General features: G+C 45.5%; 1 protein-coding gene across 1 annotated transcript in view; it reads left to right on the forward strand.

Annotated features, from left to right (window-relative positions):
- The window catches only part of CYFIP2 (cytoplasmic FMR1 interacting protein 2), a 139,648-nt gene that overhangs the window by 36,616 nt on the left and 80,087 nt on the right, over window positions 1-22,945 (forward strand). Inside the window, exons 10-18 of the mRNA XM_024117220.3 lie at window positions 1,528-1,619; window positions 3,435-3,552; window positions 5,972-6,091; window positions 6,620-6,745; window positions 15,097-15,263; window positions 16,023-16,170; window positions 19,393-19,546; window positions 20,672-20,828; window positions 21,359-21,455. Coding sequence (XP_023972988.1) covers window positions 1,528-1,619; window positions 3,435-3,552; window positions 5,972-6,091; window positions 6,620-6,745; window positions 15,097-15,263; window positions 16,023-16,170; window positions 19,393-19,546; window positions 20,672-20,828; window positions 21,359-21,455 — 1,179 coding nt within the window. The remainder of the gene's footprint in view (window positions 1-1,527; window positions 1,620-3,434; window positions 3,553-5,971; window positions 6,092-6,619; window positions 6,746-15,096; window positions 15,264-16,022; window positions 16,171-19,392; window positions 19,547-20,671; window positions 20,829-21,358; window positions 21,456-22,945) is intronic.

The following is a 22,945-nucleotide window of genomic DNA, read 5'->3' on the forward strand; positions in this document are numbered from 1 at the left end:
GCGCATCCGGAGTCTGTGCCCCGCAACGGGAGAGGCCACAGCAGTGAGAGGCCCGCGTACCGCAAAAAAAAAAAAAAAAAAAAAAAAAGGGGAATCCCTCAAAGGTGTGGCCAAGCCTGGGTCCCACCGACTCTTGGAGGTTAAGAGGGAAATAAGTCAACAAAAGGCATCCTGTGGCTTGGCTTGGCTTCTTTTAGAAGCTGAAACATTCAATTTTCTCTGGAGCTGCCCAAAGTGAAAACAGAGCTCACCTTGGGAGAACTGGCCAAATCTGCCTCTGCCTTAAATCTGCATGAATGAGATGGGGGTGGAGTGGAAGACCACAATCTCGCCTCACAAAGACCTGGGTTTTAGTCTCGCTCTGCCACTTCATAGCTGGGTGACTTTGGGAAAGTCACAGAACTTCTCTGAAACTGAGTTCCCTGGCTCGAAAAACAGCAATGCTAAGGGTATCTACTTTATAGGGTTCCCTTGAGGATTCAGTGGGATCACATAGGTCAGTCAAAGCCCTGGGTTATAATCCCAGCTCCTTAGCTTCTAGCCGGTCTTTGTGAAAACAATCACTTCAGCTGTCAAAGCTTCAGTTTGTCCATCTGTTAAATGGGAATGATACTAGTACTGACCTCACCCAGTTATTCTGTGGATGGAAATACTGTTTCCTGATTTGCTTAATAGACTTTTTTAGAGCAGTTTTAGGTTCACAGCAAAATGGAGCAGCATGAACAGGGATTTCCCGTATACCCCCTGCCTCCACTCATACACAACCTCCCCCAATGTCAAAACTCCCCAACAGAGGGGTACATTTGTTATAGTCCACGAACCTACATTGTTGGCCGAGCATTATCACCCAAAGTCCGTGATTTGCAGTAGGGATAACTCTTGGCATTGTGCATTCTGTAAGTTTTGACAGATGTATAATGATCTATATCCACCATTATGCTATCATACAGAATAGTTTCACCACCCTAGAAACCCTCTGGTTTTGAAGGGCTTGGCACGGTGCCTAGTGCATAAGAAGCAGGCAGAAAATACCAGCCTCCCCACCATTACTCCTGGTCTTCGGATGGGAATCGTCTGCCCTCTGGTGTTAGGTGTTAAAGGTTTCAATCACTTCACGTTGTGGAGTTTCTCAAGGTCATGCTCAGCCAGTGGCATCTGGGCACCCACTCGCAGAGCTCAAAGCAGAGAGGATCCTCGAATCCAAGGAAAATTAGAGCAGAAAAGACCCTGCTCTGGGAGGCAGACCGTCTGGTCCTCATTCTTCATCTGTTCTGCCTGCTGGGTAACCTTGGACAAGTCACTTTGCCTCTCTGGGCTCAGTTGCTGGAACATAGGGATGGTTGGAGGCACGGGAGGACCTCTACGCTGGCTGGGGCTCTTTGTGGTTCCAGGGTCACATAGTAGCATCTTCGGAAGCAGAAACTGGGGCATCCCAGAGGCACACACGGAGGCCTGTCTCCCCCGGCGGAAGGCAGCCACCTGGCCCCTCCCTCCATGTCTCACGCACTGTATTTGCTTCCTTTGCAGCAGCTGCAGGTGGTGCCCCTTTTCGGCGACATGCAGATAGAGCTGGCCAGATACATTAAGACCAGTGCTCACTATGAAGAGAACAAGTCCAAGTGAGTGCCTGCCGTAATGTCTCTCGGCTCCCCCGAGGATGCCCAGCCCGGGCAGGGGGCCGAGGGGCCACTTCAGCCCCTCCCCCCTTCCCAGAGCCCTGGGCAGGTGGATTCCATCCAATCACTGGCGCCTGGCAGAGGGGAGCAGTGGATGGTGCTCTGAGCCCTTTTGCACCTGCCCTTTGCTGCCAGGGTTCAAAAGTGCTCAGAGCACAGCCCCGCCCCTTCTCTGTTCCCATGGTGGCCCACGCCGCCTGCAGGGGACCAGCAGGAGTCCTCCCTCCCCTGAGAAGGGGGAGGAGTGACCGGCCCTCAGTGGTCAGGCAGAGCGAGATGGCCTTGTTCTTCATCACACTGGTTCTCTCTTCAGGTTTTGTGTCCACGCAGTAAGTATGCCTTGGAGGGTATTGTTCCGACGGTTCCAACTGTGAGGCGGGTTGACGACCTCTCCTTATGTTGTTTTATAAACCACCACTCCAGGTGATCTGAGCTAAGATCTGGGGTGTCAGCGCCTCATGGAAGTTGGGGGACATTCGGCTACAGTCTTGGCCACCCCTTTGATCTCTGGCCTTGTTAAGGAGGTTTCTGCCTGCATTTCCATACAGAGGGGGGCTGACCATCCTTTAGTCAGGGGTGAGGGTATTAGGGCCTTAAAAGTATGTAAATGGAGTGTCCTTGAACTCCACCAGCTTTGAGCCACAGCAGGTGAGTATTGCCGGGGAAAGCTGGTTTAAGTCTTTTCATAACCCAGTGGCTGCTGGTGTATGAGGAGGTCTTTCAGGAAAAGCATGGAGTCCGGAATGCTGAACTCGTTTCTTCACTTTTCCCTGCATGAATTCTCGGCCACCTGAGGTTGGTTGGGAGTGGTGATGTGACCAGGATGGTGGTCAGAGGTTCAAGTGATGGTGTCCCCATCCCTACACAAGCACCTCAAAAGGAAAGTCATGCCAAAGTATAGGCATGAGGAAGTCTGTCACCATTCTGAGTATCCTCTGGAGCGCCCTTTCAGAGCTCCTTTTGAAATAGTAAATTCTCTGTACAGTGCACATCTGCTTTGTTTGGTGTCCATGCTTAATCTGTCCACTGGGTCAGCCGGCACCGGATGGCAGAGGACAGTGAACGGGCTTGTCTTTTTTTTCTCTTGGGGAAGGAGAGTGAAGATTCTCATTCATTCATTTCTTCCCCAATTTAGGATGTTTTGCCAAAGATCTCTTTCAAAAAAGTTGAGGAGAAAGAAGAGAGAAAGGGGGAGAAGATGAGAAAGAGAGACCAGTGCCTTTCAGAATGGCTGTGGTTTTCCTCTCCATAGAGAGCTTCCGTGTTGCCAGCTCGCTGTTGAAAAAGAGGCACAATCCCTTTAGTTTTCCCCAGTCCCACCCATAGGCCCCCTCCAATGACAGCTTCAACCACAGGACATAGTGCTGCCGGGGTCAGTAGATAGGTTGGGGAGGTCGCCCACCTTGCTTTTTCTTTGCTTGGCTTCCAGTCCTTTGCAGCCCTAGAGAGGCTGCAAGTCCCTCCCCGCTCATGTGACTGGTAAGTACTGTGGACACCTGTTATCTGGAAAAGCCTGCGATTGGGTCTTAGAGAAGGCCAGCCCCAAGCAGGAGGAGGAAAGGCTGTTCCATTCAGCCTGCAGTCCCCACAGCGGGATTTAGCAGGCACTCTTGCTGGTAGCTGGCACACCTCTTGGTCCACCCAGGGGAGCCGGCCACGTTGGCCGAGCACCAGGAGCAACTAGTGAATGGAAGGAGCCTGCCCCATCCAGGTGCCTAAGGCCAGGACCCACTCTGACCCCCCTGATTTTCTGCCCAGGTGGACGTGCACCCAGAGCAGCATCAGCCCCCAGTACAATATCTGCGAGCAGATGGTTCAGATCCGGGATGACCACATCCGCTTTATCTCCGAACTCGCTCGCTACAGCAACAGTGAGGTGAGCTCACTCTGGCTGCTGGGATGGAGGCCCGTATGGGCCCAGGGTGGGAAGGGGTGAGGACCGGCCAGAAGAGAGGTGAGATCATGGAGAGTGGAGGAGTAAAAGGGAATACACACTGGTGGCATGGATCTTAGAGCCAGATGGAACTGGGTGTGATTCTGGTTCTGTTGCTGACCTTCACAAGTTATTCAACATCCCTGAGCCTCAGTTTCCTCATCTGCAAAATGGAGCTGATAGTATCTGGAAAGGTTCATTGAGAGGATTAAACAATATGATGCATGGAAAATGCATTGTGCCTAGCAGCTAGTAACAGCCCAGTAATTGTTAGTCTGTGCGTGATCTAAACCATCTCCACCCTGGATGGCAAGAGAAACAGAGTTCTGAACAATCATGGTGATAACACCGTCTAAATATTTTTAAACTACAATTATAAATAATCATTGTAATAAGCCAGAAAATACAGTTAGCAGCAAAATAAGGTCATAAAAATCTCCTGTGATCCCACTAATTACATTTTTACTGGCACTGGATTTTTCTTTTCTTCCTTTTTTTTTTTTTTTTTTTTTTGTAGGGAAGCATGATCGGTGCACAAACCTCAGGAAAAATACAGATAGGCAGGAGGAGGGAAAATCAATCATGTAAAATCCTTCCACCCAGAACCAACTATGATTAACATTTGGATGTATATGTCCTTCTGGATCTCTTTCTGTATAAACCCTTCTAATGAATGTATATGTTGGTTTAATAAATATAGGTCTCCAGATTTGAATTCCCTTATTGCCTGGAGCTCCTGGAAGACTCTGCACTACCACGCATTTGCCCACTGGCTCCACCATGTGGCCGATGGCCGTAGTTATGCTTTCCAAAACCCAAACTAGGGAAATGTCTTTGATCCAAGGGCATCATATTTGAAATGAGAACAGCCAGATAAATGCAGGTGGTGTGGTCATTAGACGAGTGGCCCATATTCTCAAGAGGGCTTCTGGTGGACATGGACCAGGGTCAAGCCCAAACCTTTGACTTTCTTAACTGTATGTGACAATGAACTGAACATAAGCTATGGGAATAATTTAAGTGCCGGGGACCCCTTCATTCCTTGTCCAGTTTTGGTATGATCTAAGAATGAGTCTGGCTCAAAGCTATTTTTAGAATTATACAGCTTATACATGTGTATGTACAGACCACTCTCAGTGTTCACAGCAGTTATATTCTATAAAGTGGCCGTCAACACTGAATCAGCAAGTACTGAACCATCGCTCTTTGAGAAAATGCAGGGTTAGGTTCCTGTGAGCTTCCGATCACAGTGTTTCCATCAGCTGGTTTTTAATATATAACCTTATTTTACATGCGTTTCTGCTTAAAGACGCCTTATGTAATATGTATTGTTGATTTGTTAGCATTAAATCACAGCCAACAACACTATAATTCATGCCTGAGCAAAGCTTATCTAAAATACATATTTTCTCCATAATGCCCATCACAGCCTCCTTTCTCATAGGGGCATAGACAGAGCATTCAGCACTGTGCCTGGGGGCCATTTTAAATAATGAAATCACCAGTAAAAAGTATAAGAATGTGGAAAATGGGGCACTAAATAGACCAGGAACGGGACACTTGTGTACAGTAGGAGCCGAAACAAGAGAGCAGAGTTGCCTTGTTCAGCCTCAGCTGGGAACATGACTCAGATTTTTTCCCACTCTGCACACGTCTGAAACTGACCATGAAAGCACTGCAAGGATTGATCTTGAGGTTACAAATAAATTTTAGTGAATAGGGAAATTCACAAATACAGAATCCACAAATAATGAGGACTGGCTCTAGATGTATATATGTACACATACACATATATACACATATATCTATGCATATGCACAGTATACATACATATAGTATTTCACTGTGGAGTATTACATGTTCAAATAGATGTTTATCTTCACCAGTGCTTTTCAGTCTGTGAGTCATTTCTAATTGAGTTGTGAAATCAATTTAGTGGTTTCTAACTAGCATTTTGGTATGAAATGGAATAAAAAATCAGAGGAAATCTCAAGTCTTGAGCATAAAGTTGCTTCGTGAAAAATGTTCATGCCTATATCGAATACCTCTTAAGTACGTACGTGTTCCTGAGTTAGTATGCACTTCCTACTGTAAATCGCAGACCCAAAAGTCTGAAGGCTGCTGTGCTGCAGTCAACCAGGGTCGTTGTGAGAGGGCGTCTGGCGTCACACCACCTGAATTTGAACCCTCAATCGATTACAAGGCACGTGGCCTTTAGCAAGGCATTTGTCTGAGCCTCAGTTTATCTGTCAAGCGGTATAATAATAGCACCTCCCTTGCAGTGTTCTTGGGGGAATCAGTGAAATAAGGTAGAAAAGTGCCAGGTGCGTTGACAGTGAGGGTGACAGCTGATGTTCCCCAGGTGGTGACGGGCTCCGGGCTGGACAGCCAGAAGTCAGATGAGGAGTACCGCGAGCTCTTTGACCTGGCCCTGCGGGGCCTGCAGCTCTTGTCCAAGTGGAGCGCCCACGTCATGGAGGTGGTAGGTGTCCCAGGGCAGAGGGTCTGCCCCTTCCCGGCCCCCTCCATCCTGAACTCTGTTCACTTGGAATCTGTCTGCCCCTGCCTCTCTCTGGCACTCTATTTTTTAAACAGCTTTATTGAGATGTAATTCACACACCACACCATTCACCCATTTAAAATGTAAATTTGTTAATTTTTAGTATATTGCCAGTGCTGGGCAGTCGCAGTCAAATTTAGAACATTTTCATCACCTCAAAAAGAACCGGGTACAATCACCCCCTATTCTCTATCCCTGCAGCCCTCAGCAGTCTCCTTCTGTCTCTACAGAGTTCCCTATTTTGGCTGTTTCCTATAAGTAGAATCGTATCATATGTGGTTATTTGTGTCTGGCTTCTTTCACTTCACGTTTTCAAGGTCCATCCATTGTAGCACAAATCAGTACCGCATTGCCTTTTATGACTGAGTGAGAGTCCGTTGCGTGGACTCACCCCGTTTGGTTGATGCATTCACCCGCTGATGGACGCGTGGGTCTCTCCTCTCTCCCCAGTACTCCTGGAAGCTCGTTCACCCCACAGACAAGTTCTGCAACAAGGACTGCCCGGGCACGGCCGAGGAGTATGAGCGGGCCACCCGCTACAACTACACCAGTGAGGAGAAGTTTGCCTTCGTCGAGGTGGGTGCTGACTCCCTGCGTCTCCTCGCCCCCCACCCCCGAGGCTGCTGTTGCTCGGTGTCAGCAGCTGCAGGGCTTCCTGGAGGGGCTCTGGGCCGGGCGGCAGCCACGGGCCTCATGTGCATGCACTTCCCTGCCCCCTCCTCCCACCCGAATTCATCTCTGTCCCAAGTTGTTATTTCAGAAGCGGTGAGAGACGCATTCTGTTCTTAAAATCCCGAAGAAAGAGTCACCCCATTAGACAAAACAGCAGGGACAAAACCCGTGGCCGAAAGAGACATAACAAATGCCCACACTGAGGAGTGGTTGGAGAGCTTCAGATCGAAACTAAGATGAGACAGAATGCTGACCAGTCAGGATAGTAAAGATCTAGTAGACTGGTGATGTCTGTTGCTGGTTGAAGTGGGATGTAGACCTTCTCAGGTACTCTGAGTGGCCAGTCCCCATTTTACAGGCTTTCTGTGAGGGCATTCTGATCATCTGTATTCAGATTTTTAACGGGCATACCGTTTGGCACGTATATGTCTCAGGGAAATAAGCCAACTGTGCCGAGACATATGTAACAGACATTTATTGCCGTACCGTTTATAATGCCAAAATATGTGAAACAACTGAAATGTCCTTCAATATGGACCAGGTAAAATAAATAAAGGTACAGCTATATCACTGAATACTATGCAGCCACTAAAATGGATGTACTGACATGAAAAGATATACACAGTATATTGTTAAGTTAAAAAAGAAACAGGTTAAAGAGCGGCATGTAAAATGATGCCATTTCTACTAAAATTAATATACTTCTGCACATTTGCTCAAAATGGAAGGACATAAGTGTATATATTTATATATACCAAACCATTAACAGTAGTAATTTCTAAAGGGAGGATTCTACTTCCTGCTTTATAACCTTCTGATTTGGTTTTTTTGTTTGTCTGATTACAAAAAGATATGTCTGTGAGGGTGACGGAACTCATTCTTGTTGGGTTATGAGTGACAGCTACCTCTTTCATGACTCTCTGAAGCCTAGAAGTCAGAGACTTGGATGCTACCCCTGGACCCTTCATCTCTCTGAGCCTCAGCCTCTTTGTCTATAAGATGGAGCTGATTATCTTTACCCACTTCCATCCCAGCATTACTGTTGAAAATCAAAGAGTAATTACCAGAGATAATGATGTAGATGAGCAGTGAAGGCTATAAAGCGTCATACATATTAGGGGTTAGAGTTGCTCTTTAGCTGATCTCCAGGCTGTACTTTAAAGAACTGAGGCTCAGTGGGGTCATTTCAGGCAGGTATGTGTTCCTGAGTTAGTAGATAGTATACACTTCCTACTGTAAATCACAGACCCAGAAGTCTGAAAGCTGCTGCGCTGCAGTCAACCAGGGTCGTTGTGAGTGGGCCTCTGGTGCCACACCACCTAAATTTGAAACCTCAGTCAATTACAAGGCATGTGGCCTTTAGCAAGGCACTTGTCTGAGCCTCAGTTTATCTGTCAAGCGGTATAATAATAGCACCTCCCTTGCAGTGTTCTTGGGGGAATCAGTGAAATAAGGTAGAAAAGTGCCAGGTGCGTTGACAGTGAGGGTGACACCTGATGTTCCCCAGGTGGTGAAGGGCTCCAGGCTGCACAGCCAGAAGTCGGATGAGGAGTACCACGAGTTTAAAATGTAAATTCATTAATTTTTAGTATATTGCCAGTGCTGGGCAGCCACAGTCAAATTTAGAACATTTTTATCATCTCAAAAAGAAACCGGTACATTCACCCCCTATTCCCTATCCCTGTAGCCCTAAGCAGTCTCCTTCTGTTTCTGTAGAGTTCCCTATTTTGGCTGTTTCCTATAAGTAGAATCGTATCATATGTGGTTTTTGTGTCTGGCTTCTTTCACTTCACGTTTTCAAGGTCCATCCATTGTAGCACAAATCAGTACCGCATTGGCTTTTATGACTGAGTGAGAGTCCGTTGCGTGGACTCACCCCATTTGGTTGATGTGTTCACCCGCTGATGGACGTGTGTGTCTCTCCTCTCTCGAGACCCAGACAGATCGTAATCACACTTGGCATTGAGCTGAGTGGTCCTGACCTCCTGGCACTTCCATTGCAAATAGTCAGCCTGGAAGACAGTTGCCCAGTCATTCAGTGGGGGAGAAAGTCCTCCTCAAGCCTATTTATGTAAAGTGAGACTTACAAAGAGGACATACAACTTTGTAAAACGGTTTATACCTTTCTTTCCTTAATAAAAGCAATGCGTAGGCCCCATAGGTAGTTTAGAAAATGTTGCTCTCAACCCCACTCCTACACTCACCTTCCCACAGTCTCAGAAAATCATCCAACCACAACCACCACTGGCATTTTCTGTATTTCCTTCTAGTCCTTACTTTACTAGACATTGAGAGGTTTTATAATTTTTATTTTGTTAGTAAAACATGTAAAAATAAATTTAAGAAAAGTAATTCTGGGGGGGCGGTGATGGTGGTGTGATGAATTGGGAGATTGGGATTGACATGTATACACTAATATGTATAAAATAGATAAGTAATAAGAACCTGCTGTATAAAAATAATTAATTAAATTAAATTTTAAAGAAAGAAAGAAAAGTAATTTTACATGGCATTTAACGACACTAAACAAGGCAAAAATATTATAGTAACCTGCACCACCTCACTCCTCCCTGAATCCCAAAATAGGAAACATCTTTTCACCTCCTCAAGCTATTTCTTCCGGTATTTATCTCTGTACTTCCACTAACAGCCTGATGGGGCTCTTCCTTGGTTTTTCAATTTATGGCATTTTCTATTGATTTCCTACTTTGGGAGAAAACAGTTTAGTTCTTTCATCTCTACCTCCCATTCCCACCCCCAATACACACAATTCCTTTCCCCCATCTTCCCAAAGTGGCAATTTAACACTTTTTGGGTAAATTAATAGTTGCCCTATATTACTATAACTGAGTCATGTGGTCTAATATGAATACATCTCTTTTCTGGCACAGCTTTTGCCTTTTTGTTTGATAACGTTTTCTATGTTCCAATCAAAAAGGAGCCCTCAAACATACCAACGTAAAACTTCCTACAAAAGAGCTAATCACAATCATTATTTTATGAATTTTATTACTCTTTTTTTTCTTGGAGCCATTCCCACTGAAGCCCCTTTTTCTTCTCTCCAATCTGAACTGATTTGTCTCTAGATCTGTTGTTCAGTTACTGATCTGAGATATCTCATCATCATTACCCTGGGATTCCCTTTGTCCCTCTCCTGTATTGGACCTCAGGGCTGACTCTCTTTATATTGGTGGAGTATATCCTCCAAAGCTTTCTAAGAAAGGGATTATGGGGGAAAATATTTCTGAGATCTTGAATATCTGAAAATGTTTTACTTCTAAATTCACTCATAGTGAGGGGCTACAGAATTTTAAATTGTAAATAATTTTTTCCCAGAATTTTGAAGGTATTATTCCATTGTTTTCTAGCTTTTAGTGTTGCTGCTGAAAAGTTGGATTCTAGTCTAATCCCTGTTTCCTTGTTATTTTTTCCTCTGTATAATTTTTTAATAATTGCTTTATTGAGATATAATTTATATATTAAAAAATCCAGCCTTTAAAGTGTACACTTATTTTTAGTATATTCAGAGCTGTGAAACCATTACCACTGCCTAATTTTATAACATTTTTGTTATCCCCCCAAAAACACCCATACCCATTAGTGGTCATTTGCCGTTCATCCTTTTCCCCACCAGCCTCTGGCAACCACTAATCTACTTTCTGTCTGCATAATTTTGCCTCTTCTGGAGATTATATTTAAATGGAGCCATATAATATGTGATCCTTTGTGACTGGCTTCTTTCACTTAGCATGATGTTTTCAGGGTTCATCCATGTTCTAGTATATGTCAGTACTTCATTCCTTTATGATTGAATAATATTCCATTATATGAATATATCATATTTGTTTATATATTCACAAATTTGGATTGTTTCAACTTTTTGGCTCTCATGAATATGCTGATATGTACATTCGTGTACAAGTATTTGTGTGGAAATATGTTTCATTCTCTTGAATATATACCTAGAAGCAGAATTACTGGGTCACGTGGTAACTCTACGTTTAAAAATTTGAGGAACTGTAAAACTGTTTTCCAAAGCAGTTGCACCATTTTACATTTTCACCAGCAGTGTGTGAGAGTTGCAATTTCTTCATATCCTTGTCATCACTTATGGTCTTTTTTATTTTAGCCATCCTAGTTGTGAAGTAGTTTCTCATGGTGGTTTTGACTTGCGTATCCCTAATAACTAATGATATTGAGCACCTTTTCATGTGCTTATTGGCCGTCTGCATAGCTTCTTTGGAGAAATTTCTGTTCAGATTCTTTGCCCATTTTTTTTTAGGTTATTTCTTTTTATTTTTGAAGTATAAGAGTTTTTATATATTCTGTATCAGAAAAAGCTAATTAATTCGCCATGGTTACTAGGAAAACAGGGACTGTTTTCTAAAATGCAGCCAAATTTATGAGCCAAAATGAAAAAGAGGAAAAAATTTTATCATGCATCTTGTTTTCCAGAACTGGTATATTTAAAAATGTATCAATATTCAAACACCAAAAGAAAGAGTTTTTATATATTCTGGATACAAGTCCCTTATCAGACATATAATTTGAAAAAATTTTCCTCCATTCCATGGATTGTCTTTTTACTTTCTATATGGTATCCTTTGAAGTACAAAAGTTTTCAATTTTGATGAAGTTCAATTTATTTTTTCTTTTGCCACTTGTGCTTTTGGTGTCATATCTAAGAAACCATTGCCCAATCCAAGTTCTCAAAGATTTACTCCTATGTTTTCTTCTGAGATTTTTATAGTTTCAATTCTTACATTTACGTCTTTGGTCATTTTGAGTTAATTTTTGTATGTGGTGTGAGTAGGGGTCCAACTTTGTTCTTTTGCATGCGGATGTCCAGTTGTCCCAGCACCAGTTGTTGGAAAGAGTATTCTTTCTCCATTGAATTGTCTTGGTACTCTTGTCAAAAATCAATTGACTGTAAATGTAAAGGTTTATTTCTGGACTTTCAGATCTCTTTCATTGATCTATATGTCTTTCTATATGCCAATACCATACCATTTTGATTACTGTAACTTTGTAGTAAGTTTTGAAATTAGGAAATGTGAGTCTAACTTTATTCTTTCATTTTCATCTGTAGAATCTTATAGTCTCATCTCTTTATCACAGTTTTTCTGAAGTTTCACTGTAAGGCATCATGATAAGGGCCTTCTGCATTCATTGTTTGGGACACTAGGCCATTGCAGTGTGGAAATACAAGTTCCGTAGGTCTGGGAAATTTTCTTGAATTTTAATTTTGATAATTTCCTCCTCTCTGTTTTCTCTGTTCTGTCTTTCTGGGTTTTCTTTCTGTCAGATGTTGGATGCCCAGGAGTTAGTGTCTAATTTTCCTATCTTTTCTATCTTATTGCATATCACTTATTTTTGTTCTGCTTTCTGGGATATTTCCTTAATTTCAGTTTTCAACTCTGTTAGTATTTTTTATTTGGCCTATAATATTTTAAATGTCCAAAAGCTTCATCTTGTTCTCTGAATGTTTCTTTTTTTTAATCGCACCCAACTCTTGTGTCATGAATGTGCTATCTCCACGAGAATATTATTGTTTTTTTCAATCAGCTTTACTGAGGTATAATTTACATTTGGTAAACTGCATCCATTTAAAGTGTATAATTCACAAAGTTTTGACAGTTGTATATACACCTGTGAAACCAAAAACACAAGATGCAGAACATTTTCATCTCCCTTTAAGACTTCTTATGCCATTTGCAATCCATCCTTCCCTCCATCCTTGGCCTTAAACAATCACAATTTTTGTCACCATAGATTTGTTTTCATTTTCTAGAATTTTATTTAAGTGGAATCATATAGTATGTATTTTGTGCCTGTGGCTTTTTCACTCAGCATAATAATTTTGAGATTCATCCACATTGTTTTTTGTATCAATAGTTTGTTTCGTTTCATTGCCGAGTATTTTTCCATTGTGTGGCTATTCTACAATTTGTGTATCTATTCAATTGTTGATAAACATTGGGCCATTTCCAGCTTTTGACCAATGTAAGCAAAGTTGCTTTAAATATTTGAGTATAAGTGTTTGTGTAGACATAGGTTTTTATTTCTCTTGGAATGGTCATATTGGAGGTGTATGTTTAACTTTTTAAGAAACTGCCAAATAGTTTTCCAAAGCGGGTGTACCATTTTATATTCCCACCAATTATATACGAGGGCTCTGTTGCACACACCCTCACAGTTCTTGTGCTGTCAGTCTTATTAATCTTAGCCATTCTCATGGATAGTTAGTACATCTCATTGAGGTTTCAGTTTGCATTTCCCTGAAGATTAATGATATTGAGCATCTTTTCATGTGCTTATTGACTATTCATAAATCTTCCTTTGTGGAGTGTTGTCTGTTGAAATCTTTTGCCCATTTTTTAAAATTAGCTTTCCATCTTCTTACTATTAAATTGTGAGAATCTTTATATATTCTAGATACAAGTCCTTATTCACAAATACATTGCAAATATTTTTTCTAATCGGTGACTTTGTCTTTTCATTTTCTTAGGGGTGCCTTCTAAAGAGCACCTGTTTTTAATTTTGATGAAGTTCAACTTATTTATTATTCTGTGGTTTGTGATTTTTTGTGTTCTAGCTAAGAAATCTCTGCCTAGCCCAAAGTTGCAAAGATTTTCCCTTAGGTCTAACAGATCTGCATACTCTTCTGTGTTTGGAGTTATTCTGAAAAATCTTCATTATTTTGTCCTTCCTTTGTCCCTTATTTCCTAGTTTCATCGCCAGCCAGGAGCCCAGATTCTTTTATGACTTAACATTCCTTTAGAGCTTCTCTCTCATTATTTCTGCACTGTAAAGGTTCTCTTCAGCAAAACCATTAGACTGTTGGTTCTAGTGAAAATTCTTACCTTCTGAACTATTCTCACTATATCTCTTGCCTCAAATGTTCTATTTCTTCATTTACAGTTTGGAGGAACATAAAGGCTTAGCGTCTAAGCTCATTCATTCATTTACTCATTGCTTTTCAAGAAAAATCTCTTGAGGGCTCACCAGGGCCCTGGGACCCAGGGATGGAGCCTACGCAGTGCGCCAAGCCTCACCCCTGCAGTGCTTACAGTGTGGTGCAGAGGGAGGAAATCGACCATATCATGAGGGGTGTGACAAGTGTGGCAGTTGTCAGGAGGCTGATTTGACAAGGCTTTCCCTTCTGAATTCTTTTTTTTTTAACATCGTTATTGGAGTATAATTGCTTTACAACGGTGTGTTAGTTTCTGCTTTATAACAAGGTGAATCAGCTATACGTATACATATATCCCCATATCTCCTCCCTCTTGCATCTCCCTCCCACCCTCCCTATCCCACCCCTCTAGGTGGTCGCAAAGCACCGAGCTGATCTCCCTCCCCTCTGAATTCTGAGCTAATCTAGAAATTAGCACTCGAGGCTGACGGGGCCCAAAGGATCAGGTTTGGTAAAGCTGGACCAGAGACTGTAACTTCACTCAAGGCCACACCAGGCTTTCCTATTCCTCCCCCATCCCATGAAACTTCCCACTGGGAAACAGGCAAAGCAGCTGCATAAATATACACCTCCCATCCTCGGGATGGGGAGGGGTGATTACCACAAGGACAAGACAGGCACCCAGAGGAGAGGACAAACCCCACAGGCAGACAGATCCCAAGTGAGCGCCAAGGTCAAAGTGACGCTACACGCGTCATAGTCACCTGTCTCCCCACCTCTGCAGACAGATAAGTGAGTTAAGGGGCTAGGGAGGAGGTAAATAGAAGGACAGAAGCCTTTCCCCACAAGACTTCTACAGGAATCATATTTTATGGACTCAAGCAGCAACTGGCCAAATCATTTCAAAAGCAAAGATTGTAAAAATTCTATAGAAAGAAGTTCTATTTGATATTGTCTGTGGGTACATGGTATGTGGAGAGACCTCTCAAAGTCAGAGTGCTACTCAAAACATGGTCCATGGACCAGCTGCCAATTGTCACCAGTCAGCGGCAAGATGGGGAGCTGGTGCCAGAATGAAAATCAGCTGATGGTGAAGCACACGCGCAGCATGTGGCTGACACCTTTGCTTTGTAGCAGCACTTCCTTGATAAGGGAAGCAGAGTGCTGATTTCTCTTCTGGCACACGTTTCCACCCAGCCGTGAACTGACACTCTGAATAGCACTCGCTGGCCTCGTGCTTCAGGATGTCTCCTCCAGCACCCCCCCGGAGGTGTGGTGAGGGTACCGGACAGACGGGTATGCCAAGGCACAGTGAGCCTGACCTCGATCTGTGCCTGGCCAGGTGATCGCCATGATCAAAGGCCTGCAGGTGCTCATGGGCAGGATGGAGAGCGTCTTCAACCAGGCCATCAGGAACACCATCTACGCAGCCCTGCAGGACTTTGCCCAGGTGACCCTGCGTGAACCCCTCAGGCAGGCAGTGCGGAAGAAGAAGAATGTCCTCATCAGGTGGGTCTTCAGACGGCCTTTTTCAGGGGGCACATCCAAAATCGGGGGTGCTGGGTGCAGGCCACAGAGGACATTCCCAGCTCAGTCAGCTTCCAGGGAAGTGTCTGAACACAAACGGACCTTCCAGTGAGTTCCAGCAAGTCCTCTGAGGCCCTTTTAGGAGATTGGACATTTGGGATGAATTAAGCCTCCATCTCTGGGTTTGGAGCCCATATCCACCACTGTCTAGCTGTGTGAACTTAGTCATGTTACTTACCTTCTCTACACCTCAGTATCCCTCATTTGTAAACTGTGGATGATGATGGTACCTACTCCATAGGCTGCTGGGATAATGAAATGAGGTAATCCGTGTATAGACCTAAGCACACAGCAGCATGGAGTTAAGTGTGCAACACATATAAGCGATTATTCAAGTTTTAAATATACAGAGATTTAAATGGACTAATGAAACTGTCCTATAAGCAAAAAGAAAAATAGCCATCCTTCAGTCAGGTTCTCTCCCACTGTGTGGCCTCAGAGCTGAGTTCTCAGACAGCCAGTGGGCCTCAGAATCACTGGGGCACTTGTAAAATGCAGACTTCCGGACTACACCTCCAATCTGTTAAGCCAGCATCCCTGGGGATGGGGCCCTGGAGTGAGCATGTTTCACAAGCATGCCAGGAGTTCTAAGGCACGTGGGCCTGGAACACCATGGACGCTAGAAACAGGCTTGCAGTGCCTCTTTCCATCTGGTCTGAATCCCGGTTCTTCCTTCCCCAGTGTCCTACAGGCAATTCGGAAAACCATCTGTGACTGGGAGGGAGGCCGAGAGCCCCCCAATGACCCGTGCTTGAGAGGAGAGAAGGACCCCAAAGGTGGATTTGACATCAAGGTGCCCCGGCGTGCCGTGGGGCCCTCCAGCACACAGGTAAGCAGCTCCAGGCACAGGCCAGCTCTGCTGACTCAGAGGCCAGCCAGGCTATGGTAGGTCATCCTGGCTGGACCATGGGGCAGTGGGGCTGGGCGTCCTCAGGCAGGAGGGGCAGGGTCAAGCGGCTGCTCTAGTCTTATTCTGGCATCTTGTTTTGATATAAGAGGGAGGACCACTGACTTAAGATTCAGGAGACCTGGATTCTAGTCCTAGATACCTGTGTGACCTCGGGCACGTCACACAGATCTCTTTGTGCCTCAGTTGTCTAATCTGGCAAATGGGGGTAATACCAGGACTGGCTATCCTAGCCCTGTGAAGTACAGGTTCCAAAGTATAGGAGAAGTTTAAAGTGGAATCTGTATGCATCTATCCTGTCCCTGTTTAATGAACGCTGACCCCCGCTTCCCCTGTAGTGATGTCCTAGCTTGGGAATTCCCAAGTTCTGCCTCTGACTTGCTGTGGGATCTTGGGCAAGTGCCTTGACCTCTCTGAGCTCTGATTATCTTCTCCGTTAAATGAAAACTTTGGATGAGATCACATTACTGACAAAACACCGCTTTTGTTATTCCCCGTACCCCCCCCAAAATCACAAGTATCCAAAGCACTCGACCACTTAGAGAAAGACTAATAATCAGAGATATTCAGAGCTGCCAACCGGAGCTTTTTCAGCAACGAGAGGTTGTCTATGGCTTATCCAAAGTAGTCGTTAGAATTACAGAAAAAAAAGTAAAGAACCTAGGCATCTCAGTTAAATCCTTGCCCCCTACTTAAGGATAAATAGTTTCTGGTAGGCTTTTTGAGGTATTGAAAAACAGCATATGGACCCATTACAGCTTTTAAAGGTCTTAACGGGCCCCCAAAGCCCCAGGCTGGGAACTCCTGCTTCACACGACCTTTAAACCTCTCTCATCTCTGAAATCCTGATTCCTTGAATCATCTGAGATGAGCCGTCTGAGGCCCACCCCTGACGCTTCTCACTCTATGTGTGTCTGTGTCTGGGCACGGGGTGGGGGCAGGGAGGCGGCACCGGGGTGAGCTGGGTTCTCAGCACTGGCATCGTAGCTTCCCTTGGCCCGCAGCCCGCAGAACCCTTTTGCACTTATCTTGCCTGCTCGAGAGACGTGGAACTTCTCAAGGAAGCTTCTACAGACGGTTCTGTGTCATGCCAAGGGCCAGAGACCTTTCCAGTCCCGAATGGCCTGGAGAGTCTGAGCAGGGCTTCTGGGTGTTGCTTCCGGGCGAGGCAAAAGAGAAACTGGAAAGGAGGAGGTCGCAAAAGGGGGCCAACAGGCAGAGAATGGGAGAGGGGTGGGGGGCAGGGAAGGAGAACGGAGCATTTATAAAGATAATATGAGAGGGAGTGTCACCAACAGTTAGGCCCCCCCGACACCCCCACGTCATGTTAGGGTGGCACAGACACACTTGATAGACTCCTAGACAGTCAGCTCGGAAGAGCCCTTAGAGACAAACTAGTCCCAAACTAGTTCCTCCCCATATTTTGCAGATGGGGAAACTGAGGTCCAGAGAGGGGAAGTGACTTGTCCAAGTCACAAGGTGAGTTTAGATGGAGGTGGGACGAGAACCAGGTCTCCTGACTCCCACCCTGGGGCTCTGTTAGGGCCTTGGGAGCACAGTAGACATGGCATCTGGCAGAGCTGGGAGGTGACTGTTCTGGTGAATTAAATGCTTTGTTTAATAAAAGTAGGTGGGGAAAACGTTTCCCCTCTTAGGGATGAAATGGATTCAAATAGTTAGAATTTGGTACAAATCAGTGGACCCCCGCACAGACTGGATTGAAGACTCCTTTCTTGGAGGACTCCAAAGGCCGTCATTAGAGCAGTGCCTCTCGAGTCTTAGGGATGGTCAGCCGTGCCCACCGACAGGGTTGCAGAGGGTGGGCTGCCTGATAAACCAGCAGCCCCGTAGTTCCTTCACCACAAAGGAAAGTGCTGTGCCAGGGATGGCGTGCCGCTCCTTTCTGTGGCCATGCTGCCCAGCCCAGGCCAGGAGCGTGGTGGGTGTGGTCCTAGAGAAGATCAGAGGCGGCCAGCATGGACGTGGTGGCAGGGGGAGGTTGGAGCATCTCAGAGGTGGTCGGCAGGTGGCCTCTAGCAGTTGTGGCGGCTTTCCCACCGTATACAATACCTCTTGCTTTTCTCTCTCTCTCTCTCTTCTCTCTCTCCCTCTTCCCTGTCTCTCCTGCCCTCCCATTCCCTCCTCCTCTCTCCTATCTATGTCTTAGGCCTGCCAGTGGTCCCCGCGGGCTTTGTTTCACCCCACTGGTGGCACACAGGGCCGAAGAGGCTGCCGATCCCTGGTATAACACCGCCTGGCTGGGTTGGTTGGGTACCCTTCTCCAGGAGGCAGCAGGAATGGACTAGCCTGGCTGCTCACGGCCCCTTCCAGCCCTAAGATTCAAAGACACATGATGTGGAAAGATGTAGATTAGCACTTGCGCCCTTTGCACTTAAGGCCCTCTGTAAGCAGGAGTTAATTTTCTAGTAGGCCTCCTGTGTAAGTACCGACCTTCACCTGCGTTCCACCCAGCATTTCGGCAAGCTGTACCATGCAGCTGATGCCTGCGGAGGCGCTGTCCCTCGGTCTTGAGGGTCGGAAACCTGAGGTGGTGGGGGGCTTGCTCTGATCCTACCTCATTTCACAGTTCCTTGGAATGTCAGAGCTGAAAGGGACTGGTTGGAGAAAGCATCTGGTGCAACCTCCTCACGTTAGCAGATAAGAAAACTGAAGCCCAGAGTGGGACTTTGTTGCCCAAGGTCACACAGCAAGTCAGGGGCCTACCTAACCTTGAACCCCATTCTTTTGACTCTGAGTCCAGTGCTCCATCCCTGGTTCCACCGTGGCTGTCCAGTAAAGCAGGGAGCGACTCCAGGGTGATGTGGAATGAGGTTCTCCTCTGATGCCCACGCCCTGGGCCAAGCAGAGCAGGCAGGACCCTTGAAAGACCAGGTATTACCAGGTCCTCCTAGCTGGGAGGCCGCCGGCCCCAGGCAGAACATCCTGCCAGGCTGGCCAGTCTCCCTCTTGAAGGTTACACATTCCAAATTTACTTCTCCAACCCTAAACTGGTGCTTCCTTAAGACAGTGCTTTTTAAGGGCAGATATCTTCAGAAAAAAAGAATAGAAGCACAGCACAAAGCAATCTTTTCCCTTGGATGGAGGGCCAGCCCCTGACCTTCCCATCTTCCTTTCTTTTTCAAGCTGTACATGGTGCGGACCATGCTTGAATCGCTCATCGCAGACAAAAGCGGCTCCAAGAAGACCCTGCGGAGCAGCCTGGATGGACCCATCGTCCTCGCCATAGAGGACTTCCACAAGCAGTCCTTCTTCTTCACCCACCTGCTCAACATCAGTGGTGAGCCGCCCTGTCGGAGGCAGGGGGAGGGCTCTCAGGAACTAGAGCGTCTAAGCTGTCGGGCCAGAAGTTGCAAAGAGACATGATCATCTACCCAAAGGGGCACATTTTGCCACCAAAGAAAAAAGGCACACTTTCCAGTAGACTCTGGGAAAGGCCAGGCTCAGTCCAGCTATTCTGACTCAGCTAAATCTGGTAGATATTTGTAGCTAATTGGTTATGAAGTTCCCAGTAAAGTGGGATTACAAACAGGTGACACCCTCAGACACACGCAGGGACCAGGTCAGCCTTTTGTTTTTAAGCAGCAGCTCTGAGCTGATTAGTGCCCGTTGCTCCTAGCAAAGGAGGCTCCCAGACTGCACCTGGATCCCAAGTCCCCCGCTCCACGTCTCCTGTTGATGAGATGCATGTGCAGGTGGGACAGGGGTGGGGAGTGGAGGGGAGAGCAGCATCCCAGGGTCCTGGGAGGGGCGATGTGTCTGTTGATATTGAAAAGAGTGATCTTAAACAGCCCAAACTTCTCCATAGGGAGCAGCCTAGGAAGGGTCTTCAAGGCCTGTGTAAGGGGATCCATAATTATCACAAGCAAGGGTCATGGCTGCAGTGCAGTTAAAAGCGGGCACCCGTGGATCTGTCTTGACACTTATGGCAAGCATACTTTGACACTTAGATAGCATGTTTTCAGGATGGCTTTGTAAGGACACGATGGAAATTGTAGGGGCATCTAAAGCTCTAAAACATCACTGCCCCCCCCACACACACTGCTGGGTGAACAAACACTGTCTTCTATATATATATATTTTTTTTTTTTTTTTGGCCACACTGCGCAGCTTGCGGGATCTTAGTTCTCCGACCAGGGATTGAACCCACGCCCTTGGCAGTGAAAGCATGGGTTCCTAACCACTGGACCACCAGGGAATTCCCCAAACACTGTCTTCTAAGTAGACATTAGGCTGGCCTTCAGGTACAGGAGAGCAGGGTCTACTGATCGAGTCATATTCGTGAGTACCTGCTCTGTACCTAGCACAATGAAAGAAGAATAAAAGTTTTAAAAAACCCAGTAAGAACTAAGATCTTCGGGTGCTTCCGATGTGTAACCCAAGGCTCTCTCCCTTATGCTTCCAGAAGCCCTGCAGCAGTGTTGTGACCTCTCCCAGCTCTGGTTCCGAGAATTCTTCCTGGAGTTAACCATGGGCCGGCGAATCCAGTTCCCTATTGAGATGTCCATGCCCTGGATTCTAACAGACCATATCCTGGAAACCAAAGAACCTTCCATGATGGAGTAAGAGGCAGGGTTGGGCCAGCAAGGAGGTTCCCGAGGCGCAGGTAGAGGGCAGTTTGCCAGCCAGTGAGCCCTGTTCTTTCTAGAACTTTCCAGATGAGGCAGTGTGTCCCACCCAGGATCAAGTCACCACCAAATGTGACTCAGCCTTGCAGAAAGGTTCAGAAATCTACCAGCCCAGCTGCCCTTCCCAGACTTTGTCAGTCTCATAAAAGCCACGCTGGGAAAATTATCATCTCTGGGGATAGGGAAGCTAATGGCCTTAACGGCCACCAGATTTCTTTTAGTCCCAGACTAATTTTTTTCAGGCCTTGCATTTATTAACATCATGGACTTTGATTTCTGTGGGCAGACAGTAAAGTAAGTTATTCCTAAGTGGAGGCTGGAAACATCCTAGACCCTGAAAGGGTCTCTTTTTCCTCACTCTGAATTTGTTCACCCAACTGTTCATATTTCCTAAGCAAGTTTAAATCTGCCTGCCTTAAGAGAGATCATTAGTGAGCTACTGGCCATTGTTTTTCCCTCTTCAGATACGTCCTCTACCCTTTGGACCTGTACAACGACAGCGCCTACTATGCTCTGACTAAGTTTAAAAAGCAGTTCCTGTACGATGAGATCGAAGCTGAGGCAAGTGATTGCTTCTCCTTTTGTTCTTATAAATCGTGTTCCAAGAGTCTGGACTTTTCAGATCTCTAGCTGGGCACAAAGTGGGGTGTCTTAGTCCATTTGGGCTGCTATAATGAAATACCACAGACTGCGGGGCTTATAAACAACAGAAATGTATTTCTCACAGTTCTGGAAGCTAGAAGTCTGAGATCAGGGTGCCAACCTGGTCAGGGGAGGGCCCTCTTCTGGGTCCCAGACTTCTTGCCATGTCCTTACATGGTGGACGGGGCCAGGGAGCTCTCTGGGTCTCTTTTATAAGAGCACTGATCCCATTCATGAAGGCTTCATCCTCATGACCTCATCACCTCCCAAAGGCCCCACCTCCTAATTCCATCACCTTTGGGGGTTAGGATTTCAACACATGAATTTTGGGGGGACACAAACATTCAGACCATAGCATGGGAGATCAGTGACTTGCTTTGGAGACTGATCTTTATAAACATCATGATCATCAAAAGGGACCTAGAACAGGATGATAGTCTTTCTTTTTCAGATGTTTAGGGATGGCAAACGTTAGAACTGCATGGGTAAAATTAATTTCTAATGGGTCTTTTACAGTTGGATTAATTGGCTAATAATAATAACAGTAATGCTACCTATCAATTATTACATGTTTACCATTTGCCAGGTATAGTACTAAGCACTTTATGGACATTTTAAATAATCTTTACAGTAATTTAAGAAGTGTATGCTACTGTCTATTTTACAAATAATAAATCTTAGAGTGTTCAAGTATCATTACCCCCACATCACACAGCTTACAGAGTCTCATTCTAGTACTGGTAGGATGGAAATAGCCATCCTCTCACCTCTGAAACTGTTGAATAGTCGCTCAATGGCCTTATTTCTGAAATCATCAGGAAAGGCTGGGGTATGCTGCAGTTACAGACAATCACACATTCTTAGTAGCTTGGGACCAAAGGTTCATTTCTCCATTGCATGTTGGCTGGGGGCTCTGTTCTATGTAGTCTTTAATCTGGGACCCATCTGGGATATTCACTAGTTGCCATGGCAGGGGGACGTGTCAGGGTGAATCATACTCTGATCCTTAAAGCTTCCACCTGGAAGTGACACATGTCCTTGGTCAAAGCAAGTCTCATGGCAGTGCCTCCTTTCAAAGAGGAGCGAGGAAGTGCAGTCCTACCGTGGGCCGGCAAGGACCAGAAACGGATCAGCAGCACTAAGGACTATGAAATATCTCAATTTTGTCATCTGGAAGTTGGAATGAGAGCCTGCTCCACCTAAGTACGTGGGATTATATAAACGTAGACTGAGACCAATTGTCACACAAATAGAAGGCATTCTTATTTATAAAGGAAAGATGTAAGTGTTTTAGGACAAGCATTACCACCAAATTAGTTTGAAAGTTTATGTATTTCAAAGAAAATCTAGGGCTTCCCTGGTGGCGCAGTGGTTGAGAGTCCGCCTGCCAATGCAGGGGACACGGGTTC

The sequence above is a fragment of the Physeter macrocephalus genome, chromosome 8 (assembly GCF_002837175.3).
Source record: "Physeter macrocephalus isolate SW-GA chromosome 8, ASM283717v5, whole genome shotgun sequence".
NCBI lineage: Eukaryota > Metazoa > Chordata > Mammalia > Artiodactyla > Physeteridae > Physeter > Physeter macrocephalus.